The 20,260-nt window shown below is 39.2% G+C and overlaps 1 protein-coding gene across 4 annotated transcripts in view; it reads left to right on the top strand.

The window, feature by feature from the left end:
- The window catches only part of GOLIM4 (golgi integral membrane protein 4), a 158,033-nt gene that overhangs the window by 120,120 nt on the left and 17,653 nt on the right, over positions 1–20,260 (top strand). For all 4 annotated transcript variants that reach the window (XM_089675467.1, XM_089675469.1, XM_089675468.1 and 1 more), the window contains 4 exons: positions 9,224–9,336; positions 12,599–12,754; positions 13,524–13,592; positions 14,924–14,998. In XM_089675467.1, coding sequence (XP_089531593.1) covers positions 9,224–9,336; positions 12,599–12,754; positions 13,524–13,592; positions 14,924–14,998 — 413 coding nt within the window. The remainder of the gene's footprint in view (positions 1–9,223; positions 9,337–12,598; positions 12,755–13,523; positions 13,593–14,923; positions 14,999–20,260) is intronic.

The raw sequence follows: 20,260 nt of genomic DNA, 5'->3' as shown, positions 1-20,260 counted from the left end.
ACTACTCCTGACAGGAGTAGTAATAGTATGTGGTGCAAACACTGTCTGCAGCCATGTGAATGATACAGCCACAGCACCTGTGATCATCATCATCATCAGTCTGTACTGTGTGATCATCTTCATGTTAATGATGATGATTATATAAGCACAGTGAGATGATTCCTTTTAGGCCTCATTTACACTTATTTTTGGGGGGGTTGGTAAGAACATCCGGCTCTGTCATGTATTTTTAATGCTCCCCCAACTGCACTCCCTTATGCTGCAAAGACATTGGAAGGGGAGGACATATGCTGCTACCGCATTTTTTTAATTTGAATGAATACAGAGCTTCCTGTGATTAGCACAGAAGCAGGCAGATGACGTCACAAACTCCACTTCAGTCAATCATAGGAAACTTTGTATTCATTCCTAGAATACAAAGCTTCTTGTGAGTGCTCAACCCAACTCTTATTTTGTTGTGGGAGTGAGACAGGAAGTCCTCATCCCACTGCTGGAACACAGCGCTGCATATTGTACATAGACTACATACAGCACGCCCATCAAGTGCACCTGCATGAAGTAGTTTGTTTGGGCCTGCTTGACCCAAACAAAGTATTTAAAGGGACCGTAAATTTGCAGTTCTGCTTCAAAGATGCATATGTAAAACAGTTGTTTTCTGTGAGTCCTTTCAGTGACCTGCATATATCTAGCATGGAAACTGCAAGTTGTCTAGAAAAGGACTCATTAAACCAGCAGTTGCTTTATAATCCTTTTTTTAATAACTTTAACCCTTTTACTGCCTCCAGTGTATATCAGTCAGCCATAAAATTATGACCACCCATCTAATATCGAGTAGATCCCCCTTTTACCACCAAAACAGTCCTGACCCATCGAGGCATGGACTCCAGTAGACCTCTGAAGTTGCGAGGTGGGGCCTCCATGGATTGGACTTGTTTCCAGCACAATAAAGACCTCAAACTCATCGTTGTGTTCCTCAAATCATGCTTAAACCATTTTTGCAATGTGGCAGGTCACCTTATCCTGCCCAAAGAGGAAATCAAGGAATATTGCTTCTGTGACGGTGTACTTAGCAACAATGTTTAGGTAGGTCGCACATATCAGGCAACATCCACATGAATGGCAGGGCCAAAGTTTCCATGCAGAACATTGCTCAAAGCATCACACTGCTTGCGCTGGCTTGCCTACTTCCCTTTACTGCATCCTGGTGCCATCTCTTCCCCAAGTAAGTGATTACACGCCATCTACATGATGTAAAAGAAAACATGTTTCATCAGACCAGGCCACCTTCTTTTATTACTATATGGTCCAATTGGGACATCAGATCTGATGACCCTGGCGACACCCCAGGATTTCCTCACTTTGGAGGGATTTACTCTCTCTTTCTGTTTTGGCTATGGGACAGAATGTAAAGGGAAATCTCCATAATGGGACACAGATGGCAAAAAACACCTGACAGGGGTTATAAGACTCCCAATTGTGCATCACAGTTGTATACTTGCATCTGTATTGACCTTGCATTTCTGCATTAGGTTGTCATAATTTTTTCAATTACAAATATTCTAATGTACTGGCATGAAGCATTGCAGAATTCATAAGTCAATGTAGAGGTTTATAACAAATGAATAGAACCAGCTGTTGCGCTAATGAAAGTCTCACGTGAACCTGCCAGGGTGAGTCTAAAGTTCGGTTCCAATCACAATATCCTTTGAAAATAGGCTTGTCAGGGTCATGCAGCTCTCCACACCTGTGGGGAAACCCAGTGACTGTGAAAACATAAACAAGACAAGAGTGCACCAGCCCTAGTGTAATAAGCCTTTAATAAAGAAAGTTAGAAAAAAAAAAACACTTGCGCTCACAATTTAAAATCTTGACCTATGCATGTTTTAAATAGCAAGTTCTCAAGGCTTCCTTCAGTCCTGTGGGGTATGTGCCACACACTCCTGCTGTCGGCTCTGCTGTCTCTCCAGCCTCCAACCCAGATGGTTGATATCCAGGAAAGGCTTGTAACAGCTTGGGGCCTTTGGTGTCACTGCTAGGTGTGGTATAACTATGTCATCCATTGCTGGGCCATGCATGCGCTTTATGCCCCTACCTGTGGCTTAACAACTAGAAGAGCAGCCACCCCAAGGTGTTACAAGCCGCTCCTGCATATCATCCATCTGGGTCACGGACAGACGGCAGAGCCTAATGCGTGCGAGTGTGGCGCACACCCCTCAGGAATAAGGGATTCCTTTCAGACTTGCTACTTAAGACATGAATGGGTCAAGATTTTCAATTGTGAGTGTCTATGTGTTTTTTTTAATCTTTCTTTATTAAAGGCTTATTACACTAGGACTGTTGCGCTCTCTTGTCTAAAGCATAGAAGTTTAACAGTATGCACCACAAACTTCCGAGTACCAATATGCATTTCATTGTAAGGCCTCATTTACACAGGTCAGTATATTACATAGAATATAGCCTATTCAAGTCTAACAGGACAAAGATCCTAAGTCAGCGGCCCTAAACACACACACATTAAGCATTCAGAGCCGTTTACCCACACACCTTTCACATGGGTGTGACTTCTGGTCCGATCATGTGACCGGGAATGACCTCACTAAGCTCCGCCCCACGCGTTCCACCAACTACCCCTGACGAAGCCACGTGGTTGGTGTAACGTGTGGGGCGGAGCTTAGTGACGTCATTCCCAGTCACATGATCAGACCGCAAGTTCTGTATGCTTGTGACTTATCTGAACAACGTGAGTGTTATTCCCTAAATGTTTTTAAGAAATAAAAACGGTATTACACTATGGGATCTGTCCTTTTCTTCCTTACATGTGGAGTTTAGGCTGGGAAGAGATTTGTTTTTATAGTGTCATCAATGGAGGTGCCTGTATGAGCTCTTTGCTGCCATCTGGAGCCTTTTTGGTGGAATCTTTTTGCTTGGTTGACATATTAGTTTATAGGTCCATGATATGAGGTGAGCGGCCATCCTTACCCATAGGTGGAGGTGCACAGATTTTACGGTGGAGCACTGAAGTTTTTTTGGAGCACATTCTATATCAAACACATTTAATCAAGCACAATAATAATAATAATAATAAGGACTTTTATTGTATATTTTTGTAATGTTTATATGTACATGAATATTGTGTTTATGAGCTAGTGCAACACTGTTTTTTAGATTAGATTGGTTTATTTTGATTGTGGGATCACTTATAAGTGTTATTACAGCAGCTCGGATATTTTGTTTGTTTGTTTTTTATAATTGCGCACATCTTTTTTTTAATTCATGTATGTAGTCAGCCGCAGGTCACTATACAGGGCCATGGCCCATTCCTGTGGAACCCAGTTCCTGAAGTACCCTTCAGGGGTATGTCCACTGTGATGGGTGAAGCCTGGACTTTGTATACAGTGAAGGAAATAAGTATTTGATCCCCTGCTGATTTTGAATGTTTGCCCACTCACAAAGAAATGATCAGTCTAAAAATTGAATGGTAGGTGTATTGTAACACTGAGAGACAGAATAGCAACAAAAAATTCAAAAGAAATACATGTCTAACACATTATGCACTGATTTTAATGTTCATGAGGGAAATAAGTATTTGATCCCCTTCACAAAACATGACTTAGTACTTGGTGGCAAATCCCTTGTTGGCAATCTCAGAGGTCAGATGTTTCCTGTAGTTGGCCACCAGGTTTGCACACATGTCAGGAGGGATTTTGGCCCTCTCCTCTTGGCAGATCCTCTCCAAGTCATTAAGGTTTGGTGGCTGACATTTGGCAACTTGAACTTTCAGCTTCCTTCACAGATTTTCAATCGGATTAAGGGCTGGAGACAGGCTAGGCTACTCCAGGACCTTAATGTGCTTCTTCTTGAGCCACTCCTTTGTTGCCTTGGCCCAATACACCTACCATTCGATTTTTAGACTGATCATTTCTTTCTGAGTGGGAAAACATTCAAAATCAGCAGGGATCAAATGCTTATTTCTTTCACTGTACAGACCAGCATCATGGACAGGTAAAACAGTGTCACCCTGCATATTTCTGTTACTGTAAAAGCGGAGGCTATGTTTGGAATGTATTCACATTACAGTGTAAACTTTTCAAACTTGACACTAAAATTCATCCACTCAGAGCTTAGTCTCAGATGGATGACCAGATATTGCATCACACTACTGGTTGCACACTTTACCCTCACTTCCACCTTTACAAGATACGCAGGCGCTTCCTCCTGTCCGGGCACCATGAGGATTAGTTACAGGATGGTCTACATCCTGGTTGGTGCTTTCTCCTGTTGAGCATGCTTACCATATATTTTGGATCCTACTGCCTGAGTACCCAACAGGGTAATATCCTCACCCACTGCTATGGCAGACACTGTGTGAAAGGGAGCCATTGCAAACCTTTGGTCAGTCAAAAACCCATGCAGTACTCGCACGATGCACTTCTTGCACCAAAGCAGAAATCAATTCTAACATTAGCTTTGTTTCAGGCATGCGACAAGCGGGCCTACCTGGCGAAATCTGAATTCTCTGCATCTATGTCACAATTCCTGAAATAAAATCTGGCTTTAATACCGAAACACCAGGCCTTTTCCTCTACTCCCATGTCTGTATCTGAGTTGGATCCTGACATGCCTACTTAGGCAGACACAGAAGAGAATGAATAGGACATAGAGATATTTTTGGCTGCAGAAGATTTTTGTTCCACAAACTGCCATATAATTGAGGAGGGAGCTTTCTGCAACATGCTTTCCAGTGTAGCAAAGCTCACTGTCTGTAAAAGCCTTGACATTTTTCAGATTGCTTCTTCTGTGTCACCATGCCCCTTTGAAACAAAGAGACCTGCAAAATCTTTAAAGTCATTCCTTGTTCATGAACAAATGCATTCTTGCACTCTATAGGACACATATCCTGCACTCTTATGCACTCAATCTACCAGATCGGTGGGAGCTTCCTTGGCTTTTCGGTACCAGGCCTCCGTAACCCAGCTTTGTAAGATCACCAGGTCATCTGTTCATACCTTTTATAACATTTTACGAGTTGGATGTCCAGTCCTCTGTGGATGAAGCTTTCAGCCACAAAGTCTTTGCAGTAACACTCTGAAGTTGGGTCTGTTGACCCTTTTTTGTTGTTGGGCCTATTGGCACAGTTCCGTTTGCCTAGTTGTTGCACATCTTTCGCATTTATTGCTTGGGGACTTCCCAGGGTGTGTGAATACTTTGCCTGTATCCAGTACTATTTTACTTGCCTGTAAATTCTATATCTGAAAACACAGACCACACTCTATTCCATTCTTTGGTTACTCTGCATTGCTTGCTACAAAACTGAGGACTTATGGAGTGGGGTAGGGTAATAAGAGAGACACCCAGCAGATGTGTCCTCGAAAGCTTGCCAGTGTTCAATTGCCTGAAGGTATGAGCCTGTAACCCATGGTCTATAAATACTTTGCCTGTGTCCTGTACTTCAAGATATGGAATTTACAAGTCAAAATTCTTCTTTTGACTTCTTGATTTTTTTGCATTTAATTAGATGACTGCAGGAAACACAACTTCACCTTGCTCAGTGCTATGCTACCCCTCTAGTAAATAAACCCTACAGAATCTATTTCAAGGAAAAGTTTTTTTCAAGTGAGCAAAGCATTTATAAGCAGTAAAACATTTCCTTCCTTTCTAGGGTTAGTGTATTAGATTAGCCTGTACAATTAATGCATACAGAATTAATTTGAAATTTAAAGATTGTATCTTTAATGTAAATTAGTAGTATTTTAAATATAAAGTAGTGTACACTATTTTTGTTCATGACTACTCATTTTTTAGCTAGTATACCTGAAATTATTGACATTTAGTAAGCCTACAGATCAGTCATTGGCAAGCACAGACAGCTGGTTGTATAAACTGTTCCTTGTGTTTTTGAGCATTTTTTTAAATTACTGCACATGAAACATTTGGTTGTGTTATCTGATTACAATTATAACATTGCTGCAGTGCGGAGAGGACCGTCTCTATTTAATCCTCACAGCGTAGCACAACAGAACCTCAGAAAAAAAGATCTTCTTTCCTTTAATAGCATACATTCAGCAAAGGCAGTAACTGAAATAAATTGATCTTGTGCATGTTGCTTGTATGAATCCATCTATGGCCCCATTGAAATACTTTGCTAACAGACTACGACCCTTGTGTGGGGCGAATGAAATGGCCCTAAAGGACTAAAATGAATGGACTTAAACAAGGTAATATATAACAGTAACTTAATGACTGTCCGATAATGCTTCCTTTGGATCCTCATGGGGTGTTACCCTTTCACTTAGATGGATGTTAACGGCAGACCTGCTGTGCTTTATTGTAGTCTAGGTTGTTTATGCCCTTAGAAAGATTTCGGGAAAATAAAAAAAGGTTAGAAAGTGTTTTGCAATGACTGAGTTTTTTGACCTGCACAGCTGTCAATCAAAAGCCTTTTCTATGGTGAAATAATAAGAAACTAAAACATATAGAGATCATCTTAATGAGTTATGTGTCCTGTTCATTCTACACATCCTTTAATTATATGAGCAGCACAATTGCTAAGTGGTTAGCACTTCTACCTAGGAGCACTAGGGTCGTTGATTCGAATCCCAACCATGTCACTGCCTAACTGGAGTTTGCATGATCTACCATTTCCTGTGTGGGTTTCCTCTGGGTATTCCAATTTCCTCCCACACTCCAAAGACATGCTGGTAGGTAAATTGGCTCCTGTATAAATTGGCCCTAGTATGTGTGTGTATGATGTGAGTTAGGGACCTTAGATTGTAAGCAGTCAGGGACTGATGTGATTGTACAATATATATGTAAAACGCTGTATAAATTAACAGCACTATATAAGTACCTCAAATAAATACTGTATATGATCATTTTCAAATTTCCTCAGTAGTTTCTGACATACGTTGCATTATGTTTGTAAAACTCCCTATGTGTTATTACAATTGCCCTACCAGATTTGTTAAAGTCCCATAGATATTAGATTCTGATCAGTGATTTATCGTGACTGTCAGGGGAAAAATAGCAATCTGACAGGTTGGAAAACCTTACCCAATCTCCATTCAATCCTATAAGCCATTGCCAGTTAACACCTGCTGTTTCTCCCCCTCTCCAGTCTAAATGAGTATGCTCATGTGTCCTGAGCAGTCAAACTAATGGCTGAAGCTGGGTGAAAGACATTGAGATGATTGGTTAGTGTTCTTATTTTCAACTGTTTCTGATTTCTGAGGCTATAACTTATCTCTTTCTACACTACACAGTGCCAAAGAGATTGATTAAAGGCTTTTACATTTATCAAAGGCCAGTCAAATGTGTATTTTGTATTTAGCATCCAATAATCTAAGTATCGTCCTGGTAGAAATATTGTGCATCTGCCTTCAATTTTGTATATTCACCGTCTCTACAAACTTTCATTAGAAATGTTATCTGTTAATTTTGCCCTTCTTTTGTAAAAAAAAATCCCAATCCATGGATTATGGCCCTGAGCTGAATTAGATCATTTCGAGCCACTTTTGTCTATCAGTAGGCAATGTGCAAGGCATTCTGGGGACAGTTTTCAGTACTCATTATTCATAGCAAGCATGCTGTTTGCAGTACTCTCTTGAATACACATGAATTATATTTGCCTAGATAATGGCATATTCTTACAGAAATAAAACAAAGGATGACACATCTGTAACACTTAGTCTGTATAGCATATGTTTAGCTATATGCTGTATCTTTTGTGATATACAGCCATGTGAAAAGTTAAGTACACCCATGAAAATTGTTGACAATTTGAACAGGCAAATATTAGATCCTCATCCAAATGGTGCCTACAGATAAAGGTGATATACTTGAACCAATAACACATAAATTGACACATATTTATTCTTATAATCTAAATTAGCTAAAATGAAGGTTTGTCATGTGGAAAAAAATAAGTACACCCCTACATTTGTCACCACTTCAATTCCATGAAAATAGGTGTTCCAAACTAGCGGTCAATAACTAAAACATCCTTGGGAAGTATGCAGGTAGAACTTGTATTTTAACCTAGATCGACAGATATCTGGGTCACCAGAAAACAACATACATATATGGAAGGAGCATCAGAGCCAGAATCTTTTTTTTTTTTTTTTTTTTTTTTAACTGCTGATGTATATACTGTTGGCCAGAAATCCTAATCCAGCAATCCGCTTCCCTGCACTGATTCAAACAGGCCTTTACTAGATTCAAAAGCCTTTACTTTGAGTCTATTCAAGGCTCTTATTTTTAACTGAAGCTCTGATGAAGGGGGAGTTCCTTTGACCCCCCCAAAACATGTTGGCTGTCTTTTAACACAATATCAGTAAATTAATTTGGACTCTTTTATCATTCGGTCTGACGCTTTTTCCATATATACACGTTTTCTGGTGACCTGCTAGGGTACCCACTGGAGTGTAGCCTTGTCTGTTGTGAGCAGCCTAACCAGGGGGCTCTTTAAATGTTTTTTTGCCCTCTCACTACCTTGTTTAAATTCATGTCAAAGTCCCAATGTCTCTTGCTTGTGATTTTATTCAACAATTTCCATGGGGTGTACCTACTTTTTCATGTGATATTAAACTGTATAACATGCTTTAGGGTTGTCAGTCAAATGCACAGGATATCCTAACTGAATGTAAAGCCTCCAGAGGAAACAGTTTTTGGGTGAATTGGGAAATGGTTAACATTTTTGTCAAATTTTTATTTTTGTCTGCAAGCAACTGCATTGGAAAGATTTTCCCCTTCCTGTTTTTGTGACACCAGACAAGGAAGGGGAGTGGATAGAAGATTTAACCCACCTGCAAAGTTTAAAAAAAGATGTCCTTTCCTGACTGGAAGTGAAGGGATATATCATCTGTATTGACACAGAGAGCAATAAATATCTGACAGGGGCTGTGACCCTTCCCCAGATTTTGGCTAGAGTTGAACAAAAAATAAATCCGCTATCTATATTTAAACACACCAGTTTTCACTTGTTTACTCATCACTCATTTATTTACCACAGTCATCAGCTAGGCACATAACAAGTACCCCTGTGGCTTCCCAACACTGACAGAAATTCACTACGCTTCTCTGAATTTTTATTGCTTGCCTGAGGAAAGTCACCGAACCAAGCCAAACCAGCGAAATCCTAATGCTGTAAAACATGAATCATAACCTTCAAGACCTGCATTATTGTTGTCATATAATATATATCTAATGTCATAGCATTGCATTGCAGCATATGAAAGAGAGAATCATCAAGATGAAGCTGAAGAAGCAGAAAATACTGCTAAGAATGCAAACGAGGAACGAGCTATAGATCAGCAGTCTGTAAGCAGAGAGCGGCAAGACGTAAGTGTGATATATGGTGATACCTTAAGTAGAAGCCATGATGACATGTTGGATATAAGCCAACCTATTCATATGGCCATACAATGCTAATAAAAAGCTTTGCTGTAAATTGAATAATTTGCAAAACAGATGAGCTTTGTCACCATCCCATAAGTGTAGTTAGTGCAGTAACTGTGAGTTAAAATGTATGGAGGCCACTAATGAAGTACTGTTCACTTTCTCATTGATTAGCGTAAGAAAATGTATCATGAAGCCATGCAGAGCTACTGAAAGCTTGCCTAGAATCAACACCACTGATTTGTATTGATGTTTACAGATATGTTTTCATTAGGGTTACAGTTTAGTCTACTTGAAACAAATACAAAGATGCATTTTTTTAATTTCTCTGTACTACAAAAGAACTCTTTAAAGTCAAATTGGTTGAGTTGCCTCTAGCAGGGAAGTAAATGTAAAGATGTTTGGACACCTGCAGGCTGTGTCCACAAAGAAAATATAATCTTCAAATGCAACATGCCTCACTGGTGCCTACGCTCTCTTCTCATCCTTGAAGTCTCTCGCGCGCGCGTGCTCTCTCTCTCTCTCTCTCTCTCTCTCTCTCTCAAAATAATAGCAGTGTGTTGAAAAAAGTGAGTGAATAAAGCTCAAAATCCTTCTAATAGCTTTTATTTCCATACACACAAATGCATTGGGAACACTACACATTTTATTCCAAATCAAAACATGAAGAAAAATATATCAAATGTGTGTTGTTCCTCAAAAAAATTGAAGAAAAGTGAATATTAGACTGTTCAAAAAAATAGCAGTGTTTGTATTCTTCTTTACAAACTCAAACATTCACTATATAAACTGAAAAATGTTTGAAGATTTTGCTTTCCTTTGAATCACTTGGTTTCTTGGTTTTGCCTCAGAAACTGCATTTTTGATATCACCCCACAAGTTTTCTATTGGATTAAGATCAAGGGATTGGGCTGGCCACTCTATAACGTCAATCTTGTTGGTCTGGAACCAAGATGTTGCACGTTTACTGGTGTGCTTGGGGTCGTTGTCTTGTTGGGACACCCATTTCAAGGGCATTTCCTGATCCCTGGTATGTGATAAATAGGCCCAACACCGTAGTATGAGACACATCCCCATATGATGCTTGCGCAACCATGCTTCACTGTCTTCACTGTGTACTGTGGCTTGAATTCAGTGTTTGGGGGTCGTCTGACAAACTGTCTCCGGCCACTAAACCCAAAAAGAACAATCTTACTTTCAATAGTCCACAAAATGTTGCGCCATTTCTCTTTAGGCCAGTCAGTGTGCTCTTTGGCAAATTGTAACCTCTTCAGCATGTCTTTTTTTCAACAGTGGGACTTTGCGGGGGCTTCTTGCAGATAGCTTGGCTTCACATAGGTGTCTTCTAATTGTAACAGTACTCACAGGTAACTTTAGACCTTCTTTGATCTTCCTGGAGCTGATTGTTGGCTGAGCCCTTGCCATTTTGGCTATTCTTTTATCCATTCGAATGGTACTTTTTCACTTTCTTCCACGTCTTTCAGGTTTTGGTTGCCATTTTAAAGCATTTGCGATCATTTTAGCTGAGCAGCCTATCATTTTCTGTACTTCTTTATATGTTTTCCCTTCTCCAATCAACCTTTTAATCAAGGTACGCTGTTCTGAACAATGTCTGGAATGACCCATTTTCCTCAGAATTTCAGAGAGAAATGCACTGTAACCAGCATGTACAACATTTGCTGCCTTCCTTCCTTAAATAAGGGCAATAATTGCCACCTGTTTTTCAAAGAATGAATGACCTCACTAATAGAACTCCACACTGCTATTATTTTGAACATGCCCCTTTCAATTAGTAATTCAATTACACAGAATCAGCAGCATGCATGTCATGACTGTTGGGTCTGTTGGATTTCTATTACTCTACTACACCTGCTAGTAAATTATTTGCTATGTAGAAATATCATTTCTACCAAAAACAGTGATTGATCAGGTTAGTGATGTCTGACTGCTATTATTTTGAACACAACTGTGTATGTGTGTATATATATATATATATATATATATATATATATATATATATCTCCAAAGGCAAAATAACTAGATTGTAGTTAAAACAAAACAGAGCACATCAGATAAAACACTTTTAATCAATAAAAATTGCACTTACAAAGAAGTGACTTGATCAGAATATAAGTAACTCAAAGCTAATCGGATGTCAGGTCTCTACATGCAGATGCAAAAACTTACTGAGGACCATGCTGGCATCCTGGAGTAAACAAGCTCCACTTATATGTTTTGGGTCCTTGCCCCTTCATTAGACACTCTTATCTGATTCAGTGTCTTGTTCCATAACTGTAAGCTAATTTTTATGGCTCACTGGAAGTGGTTGTGAAGTCATGGTGATCATCTATTGTCTGTTAGTACCCAAAGACACCTACTCCTGGATTTTCTCAGAGGATATAGAACAGCCATGTTGGCAAGCATTCTCTGATTGATATTGTTCCTCAACAAGACAAGTCAGCTCCACAGCCCACACAGCTTTTCCTGTCCATAGCCACGAACACAAAAGATTGACTGAACTGAGCATTTGAGTTTATGCAAGGGTGGCAATCCAACCTTTCTCTTATTTTTATGGATGACCTAACACCAGTTTAAACAATGTGTGTATTCGGGACATGGTAACCTAAAGATGATTAATAAATATAGTCTATAGGTCTGAAGCTACGATGTCTTAAATGGCGTGCTTTAAAGCTTCAGAAAATAAGCACACATAAATTAAATTATCGTGTTCATTTATTTTATTGCAGCTCTAGTGATGTTAGTATGTCTGTTAATCTACCTGATGATATTAGAATCATTTCTGATTTGACTCCACTTTAGTGAGAGATAGGATATAATTTCTGAACCTGAATGCAAATTTCTATGCCTTCAATTTTAAAAAAACCTGCTGTGACCCAAAAGATAGATGACTGCTTTCTAACTTTAATATGAACACTAAAGCAATGCTAGATGAGACAAATTAATCTTAATTATGATTTGTTTTTTTAGTATACAAATTTTTAGCAGCTCTGAAACTCAATAAAAGTTTTTTGTTTGTTTATCACATATTTCAGTGTAATTAAATTCAGTGTTTTATTTAGTATAAACCAGGATAATTTCTTTTGTATAGCACAGGAATCATAGCCAGTGGAGACAAAATACATTACTCTAGTGTAACAAAAGCATTTCCAGTGTTATAGTAACATGATTTATGCACGTACACTAGGCTGCCGCAGACGATGTGAACCCTGCAGATGATCCCAATAACCAAGGGGAAGATGAATTTGAAGAGGCAGAACAAGAGCGAGAGGAGAACCTGGCAGATGAGAACGAGGAGCAAAGACAGCAGCAAGACCAGGCAGAGAAACAAGAGCATTTAGTGGTAAGAGCTTTTGCTGTGGCTGAATAAAGTGCCAGTTAGAGTCACTTGGAGGCAGAAGAACTCCATAAGAACGGAAGCTTAGAGAAAGTCGACAAGCTGATAACCCACAGACCTCATCCTGCTTTCCAAGCAAATGCTCATAGAAAACACACATTTTTATGCTTCACTTGCAAAGCAAATGGCTAGCAACCTTTTTTTTATCCTACAACACACAGTAATTATTTTTAATGAAATTCTCCCATTTGCTCTGTATCAAAATACAGCAATGAAAAATAATTCCAGTTTATGGCTTTAGCAGCAAGAAATCTGGCTAAACCTGTAAGTACACAGTTTGCTGTATCATATTAAATGTACAGAAGCAAAGAACAATTAAAAGCCTAAGGCCATTGTCAGTGCCAGTGGTGAGGGCAGTTGTTTTTCCTAAGAATGCTTTCACCGCTACCTGACCACAGTCTGTTTTCGTGGCACTAGTCAAAGTCATTGATGTCATTTTGTCTGCAGTGAATCACATTCCTTGTCAGTGTGTAATGATGACCATTGCTGCCACAGAGGTCAGTAACACAAGTGTTCCAGCAGTCAGGCTGCAATGCATCTCTTAGGAGAAAGTAGCTTGGTTTACTTCATGTACTGTACACGACGTGGTTGAAGAGTTTTCTAGTTTTTGTGTGGATACTTTCTATAGCAAACACAGTGTTTGTTTTCCCTTAGCAAGAATGCTTGTCTCTGTGGTTCAGTGATCATATTAAATGTTGCTTTTTGCTTTTTATAGATGGCTGGAAATCCTGACCAGCAAGAGGATAATGTTGATGAACAATATCAAGAGGAAGTAGAAGAAGAGGTGTGTTCAACATGTCTTTTTATTAACACTACATTATTAGTTCCCAGCTTTAAAGGGTAACTCCACTTTTAGTGGGGAAAATAATACCTCATATGCAGTTGTCAAGTCATATTGTAATTGAATGTTATAAAAATGACCCTTTATTTTTCAATCTGCAGCACTGTAATTTTCTGTAAAATGCAATATGGCTACCTGGAGGCGTTCTATACACAAATGGTGTACAGAACGCCCCCCAGAAAGGTCATTTCTGGCTTGTGTGCTTGGCTTACTGATTTTCCCAGAAGTCTGCACCAAGTCAGATTTTAGGCATCCTCTGCAACAAAAATGTCATTTGTGGTGAGCTACCCCGTATAGGAAATCACATCTAAAGGGATGCAGACCCTGCAGTTTTCCTTATTAGAGCCCTGCAGGTGTAGCAGCTGATTGATAATTATGAAACCACTCCCATACAGATTCACTCTGCACATGGACAAACAGCTCATTCTTCAGCATAACAAAAGGTGGGAATCTGCAGCAAAGTTTGTTACACAGATCACCCAGAGGGATGTTTTTTTTTTCTCAACAAAAGTGGAGTTACTCTTTAAAATAAATAAAACTGTTCCCAAGAGGATGCCCTTATTGGATCAACGATTCAGACACCTGAACTTTGTATAAAACCACACAGATCTGTTCACAAGTCCAGAGACTGCAAGTAATTTCACGACTGGCAGAGTCACACATGGTTTAACTAAGGTTACTGGGGACAAGTGGATTGATGACTTGTGAGATTAACGTCCCAGTCTCAAATTCCATCTAGAATACACATTGTTTTTTTTTTTTTATTATCCCAACAACACATTACTCTTTATACACGCTGCTCAAGCTATATTTTTTCAAGACTGAAAGCATCACATTTTATTTATGGTTCCGTCAGTTCATTTATCTTTAATATTAGGCATAGTGGGCTTTTTACTAGGAAGCTGAATTGAAAGCTGTTTTATATTGTTCCAATATAGCGAAGTGTGCACATTGTACCTTTATCGTTTATTAAATCCATAACTGCTACTAGTTTTAAATGTAGTTTGTGAAATGAAAGGGGTGTATACAGGTTATATGCCATATGCAGCAGTCATCTTTCTGTAGTTTTAGTTGCTGATTGGATTCACTCATTCTACTCTAGTCATGTGTCACCTTAAAAAGTGTTCACAACAATCTGTGATGCATATACACAGGAGTATCACAGGGACATTGTTAATGTTAGTCACTATTCAATGCACGGGGGAATATAAATCTAAAATCCCATTAATTCCACAATTTATGTCTGGATTCATTGATGCCTTTTATTTGTTTAGGTACAGGAAGATCTCACCGAGGAGAGAAAGAGAGAACAAAATGGAGAAGAGCCATATGATGAAAATGAAGAAAATGTAAGCAGTACAAATAGATTTTAAAATTAATATGTCATAGTATGTTAGCATGTATTTTTCAATACATATTATATTTTTGTTATATTATAGATGGTGAACTTCATCTGGAGTTTTTAAAAGGCACATGCTTATATTAACCTAAATATCACACTGGCAAAAAAAACTGCTAAGCCAGATTGTCTGCTATTGGCTACAATTCTTAAGTTTGTGCTTGTGCTGCTTTCTTCAGTTTTAATGTACAAGATCATTTTTTCAATAGTTGAGTTTCAGTGGAGTAACTATTGTTCTAGCAAGCCACATTACTGCTATGGGGCCTTGAGGTAGATGTGGTGCCCTAGTACAGAGGTTGTTGAAACACATTAACTGTAGAAACACTGCTCCAGTATTGTGTCATTCGTAGTCTTTCATTCATAGATTACTGTGAATGAATGACACAGCTTTGAGTGCAAGAGAAGGCAGTGAGAAGAACCCCTGGATTCTGTAAGGGAAGGGGGACAGGTTGGGGGCTGCAGACTGTGACCTTAAATATGGGTATAACATGAAAAATGGTCATAAAATGGATTTCTCTTTTAACTCCTTCCTGCCAAGTGTACACATACATGTGGCCTCACAGATGTGGATCTTTATCCGTGGGGCCTCATATATGTGCTACTGTGTCACAGACATCTCTGTGTCTCATACTAACAGTCGGGAACTACAAGGACAGGTTCCTGATCACCTGTCACTATTCAGCCCCCCCCCCTGTGTTTTTTTTTCTCCTCTTGAATGGTGAAAAAGACGCACTGGAGTTGTTTTGCTAAAACTGAAGAGTGCAAAAGTTGGTGCACATCTGCAGAGAAACCAATCCGCTTCCAGTTTTTTTTTGTCAAAGCTTAATTGAACAAGCTAAAGTTAGAAGCTGATTAGCTACCATGCACAGCTACACCAAATTTTGCACTCTACAATTTTATTAAATCAACCGCTTTGTATTTAGTATGACTGTTGGCTAGTATCAGTCTGTTCTTAGGTTTATAAAAAAAATGTGCACTATTGTTTCTGGGCCCTGCTACAGTTACAAACAACAAATAACATCCACAGATGTGGTATCACAGCTATCACCAGGAGTGGGAGAATTTGTTTTGGGTTCTTTGGTGGTAGGTCATGGTAATGGCAAGACATATACAGCTATATTTTAAAAATTATATTTTTTTAAATATTTTGTGCAATTTACCCCTTGATAATAAAAAAGTAAGAAGATATCCGTTATTATTTACCACCAAATGAAAGCCCAATCTGTCCTGATAGAAAAAAAACACATTATAATTAAATTTGTTATACTAAGTAATTGTGATGATAATTGTGATACTAACACATGTTGAAGCTGCAAAACTGAATTCAGGCATTAAGATTTGTTTTACCTTCCTCATGGAGGGGTTAACCACGTCAATACCGGGCACTTTTACCCCCTTCCTGCCCAGGTCAATTTTAAGGTTTCAGCGCTCTCACACTTTGAATGAACTGCCCGGTCATGCAACACTGTACCCAAACTAAAATTTTATCATTTATCATCACGCCGCCCCACTTTCGGTTCTCGTGTGCGTCTGACATTCCTTTAAAGGGAAGTGACGTCAGACGCACACGAGAACCGGAAGTGGGGCGGCGGCCATTTTACTAGTGGCAAAAGCACACCAAACATTCTGGAGACTGCTGAGGATTACAGAAAGGTCTGACAATACTGGAATATGCGGTTTTAAGGCGTGTATATTGTGAGTACACTAAATAAAGTTATTACATGGTACAGTGGCGGTATTACACTATTATATTCCCCATATATTTTGGCAACTTGGTGGAGTATGGTGTAAGGAGGAGTATGGAGCTGGCATGGAGCTGCTCTGGTAAGGGTATTTACTCCTTACTTTAATAGAAGTGAATACGGTTTTTCACTTGTGTGGCACAATGTATGATTCACTAATACACTTGCACTCTAGTCACTGTAGAGGATTCACAAGTGTGTTTATCTGTGGAGTGCATTCACTTATAGTTTGTTTATTTAAAGGATAATGCACTGTTTTGTGTTTTTTTTCTTTTTCTTTGAGGTGATTTTGATCGTGCAAGCCTGTGGGAGGCTTTAATATTGAGATTACTGTGTGGAATCACCTGTATGACAACTATAAACACTGGGGTTACTATTACAGTTTTGGACTTTAGAATTTTGGACTACAATTTTTTGGATTTTGAATGTTTTGGATTTGATAGTTTACTAATTGATATTGAGTGTCATTTTTGATTATTACTAAGCAAGCTTAATTCTGCTTCCACCCCTATACTAGCCACCCAGTAGAAAGCAAGATGCTTTTACTTGCCTATTCTCAGAGCGATCCAGCCTGGTCAGGGTAGAGGAGAGAGAGTGCCGACAACGGCCACAAAGCCTGGGTGATGACATCACCCATAAGCTTACTATAGGGCATCCGTTGCCATCTGTCTCTCCACTCCCATGAAACCGCCGCTGAAAGCCGATCACATGACCGGACCGAAGCGCACTGAAAATAAGTAAGTATAAGCATCTTCCTTCTACAGGGCACTTAGTATAGGATTTAAAGTGGGGGTTAGGAGCAGATTTAAGCTTCGTTATTAATAGACTGTAATTCCACTTTAAATACATTGGTTGCACTGCAGTGAAAAAGCAGGTACCGCTGTACATATGTCATTCTCTGACACTCTGCCCTGCTCTATGCCTTTTTTCAGACTACCTCATCTATAAAATACTGAGGAATAGTGGTCTTTAATAGTTTGATAATTTGTTTGTTTAGTTTTTAGGTCATGTGCCTGACTGTTATAGGCTAGGGACTTCACAAATGTTAAAAGAAAAGTATGGGATTTAAAAAAAAAACCACACACATACTCACCTAGTTGAATGCAGCATCAATCTGATGCTGCATCTGTCCCCAGTCACCTCTAAGAGTGAGAACTGAGTGATCAAAGACTGCTGATTGCTCAGTTCTCTTTCTTCAGTGAGCAGAGTGGTGATTGTCAATCCCCGGCTTTCTGCTCTGCCCCTTCCAGTGCTCACTGGAGCTCTGGGCTGTGCAGGGGGCAGGATCATCTGGTTTAGGCTCTCAGCGTCACACTGAGAGGCTGAGCCAGCTGCCGGTCAGTAATATGGGTGAATCCTGAAATTATAGTCGTGATCCCTCTAGAGTCTGGACGGGCATGACATCAGCTGCAGCGAACTTTAGCCTGCTGTCAGCTGAATAGGAGTCACAGGAGTGCAGAACTAAGTGCATTCCAATGACCCACAGGAGAAGTAGGGCCAAAAGAGCTGTGGCCATACTTCTCCTTTAAAGTAAACGTTTGCTATATGTATAGCAGCTAAACTAAGACTGCTCAAGGGTATGAGGCATAAGCATTAGATGCTTTAGATAATCAATTCCTCTAAGCAAAATGCTATAGGTCCCCTTTGGAAATGAATGACTTTTAAGACTTTGGTGCTGAAGAGACCTATCATGAAGCTCAAGCACTGTAACATGAGAGATAATGCCTAGTCCTTGCAGTACTGCTTTTCAGAAAGTCTGTATCTCTATAGGAACTTTTATAGAATATAGCAGAACTTTTTCAGAAGGGTACAGATAATGATTATACAACAAAATATTTGAGCTATATGCACAGCTGCCAGCGCCATATTCATTAACCGTTTCAATACTGTGCAATTTTACACCTTCCTGCCCAGGCCATTTTTCAGGTTTCAGCGCTCTCACACTTTGAATGACAATTGCGCGGTCATACAACATTGTACCCAAACTAAAATTTGATCATTTTCTTCACACAACTAGAGCTTTCTTTTGGTGGTATTTAATCACCGCTGGGGTTTTTATTTTTTGCTAAATTAACAAAAAAAGACCAAAAATTTTGGAAAAAAACCACATTTTTCTTTGTTTCTGTTATAAAAGTTTACAATTAAATAATTGTTCTTCATAAATTTAGGCCGAGATGTATTCTGCTACATGTCTTTGGTGAAAATAACCCAAATTAGGATGTATTTTTTAGTTTGTAGGAAAGTTATAGAGTTCACAAACTATGGTATAGATCTGAATATTGATCAATCCTGAAGTACTGACAGCCAATCTAATATCTTGAGGTCCAAGAATGTCAGAACAGTACAGATATCCCCCAAATGACCCCTTTTTGCAGAGTAGACAGTCCGACGTACTTCATAAGAGGCATGGCGAGTTTTTTGAAGTTGTATTTTTTTGTCATAATTTTTCGGAAAATGAAAAAATTAAAAAAATTATTTTCACTATTTTTTTTTTTACATACTATCACCAGTGCAGTACAGTGTCATCATATAACTGGCATGGCGGTGAACAGCGACACTGACTGGTGACAGTATGAAAAAAAAAATATATATATTTTTTTTTTTAATTTTTTTTATTTTTTTATTTAATTTTTTATTAAATTTTTTTTTATTTTTTTTAAGATTTTTTTTCATATTTTACTATGACCAAAATAGTACAATGTTACCATAGTAACACTGTACTACTTTGGGGAAGTGATCAGTATTTTTTTTTTTACACAATTTGCTTATAGCAAAGAATTACTTTGCTATAAGCAAGCATTTACCTGAATGAAATCGATTCATTCAGCTTTTTTTTTTTTTTTTTTTTGTGCTTAGCTGTGATTTGGTCACAGCTAATCACATGACATGTGCATGTGATTAGCTGTGACCATTCACAGCTAGGCACTAGTATACAATGGATGGCATCATGAATGAAGCCATCCATTGTATACCACTGTCATGTGACCTGCTGTGATTGGTCACAGCAGGTCACATGGTACCGGCAACGGGAGCCGGTACTCGGATCTGTCATCGGCCGTGTCCGAGGTGCACGGGCGGTGACAGATCGCACTGCTGCGTCGCTCTGCAACCGTGCAAACCGCGCATGTGCGGGAGCACGCCAAATGGCGTGCACCCGGAAAGCTGCAGCGCTTTTCAAGCCGCCAAACGGCCATTGGCCGGGCGGCTAATGGTTAAAGCTTCTTATGGGGCTGGTGTCTTCCTTCGTTAGCCATAGGATGGTAGGTTTTAATACAACTCCTACACAATAACAATGAAGCCGCACAATCCAGACATTAGGCTGCATCTTTATCATCTATATAAATATTAAAAAATGAACAGCTAAAAGGGAAAGGAGATTTTTTTTGGCAGAAAACACATACACGGTCTCTTCTATGGAAAAACTGCCCACTAGCAGTATCTTAATCAAACAGAACAGGACTAGTATTCAT

The sequence above is a fragment of the Staurois parvus genome, unplaced genomic scaffold (assembly GCF_062004578.1).
Source record: "Staurois parvus isolate SC_StPar_1 unplaced genomic scaffold, SC_StPar_1.0 ptg000155l, whole genome shotgun sequence".
Classification (NCBI taxonomy): domain Eukaryota; kingdom Metazoa; phylum Chordata; class Amphibia; order Anura; family Ranidae; genus Staurois; species Staurois parvus.
This window is presented reverse-complemented; position numbering and strand designations above follow the sequence as displayed.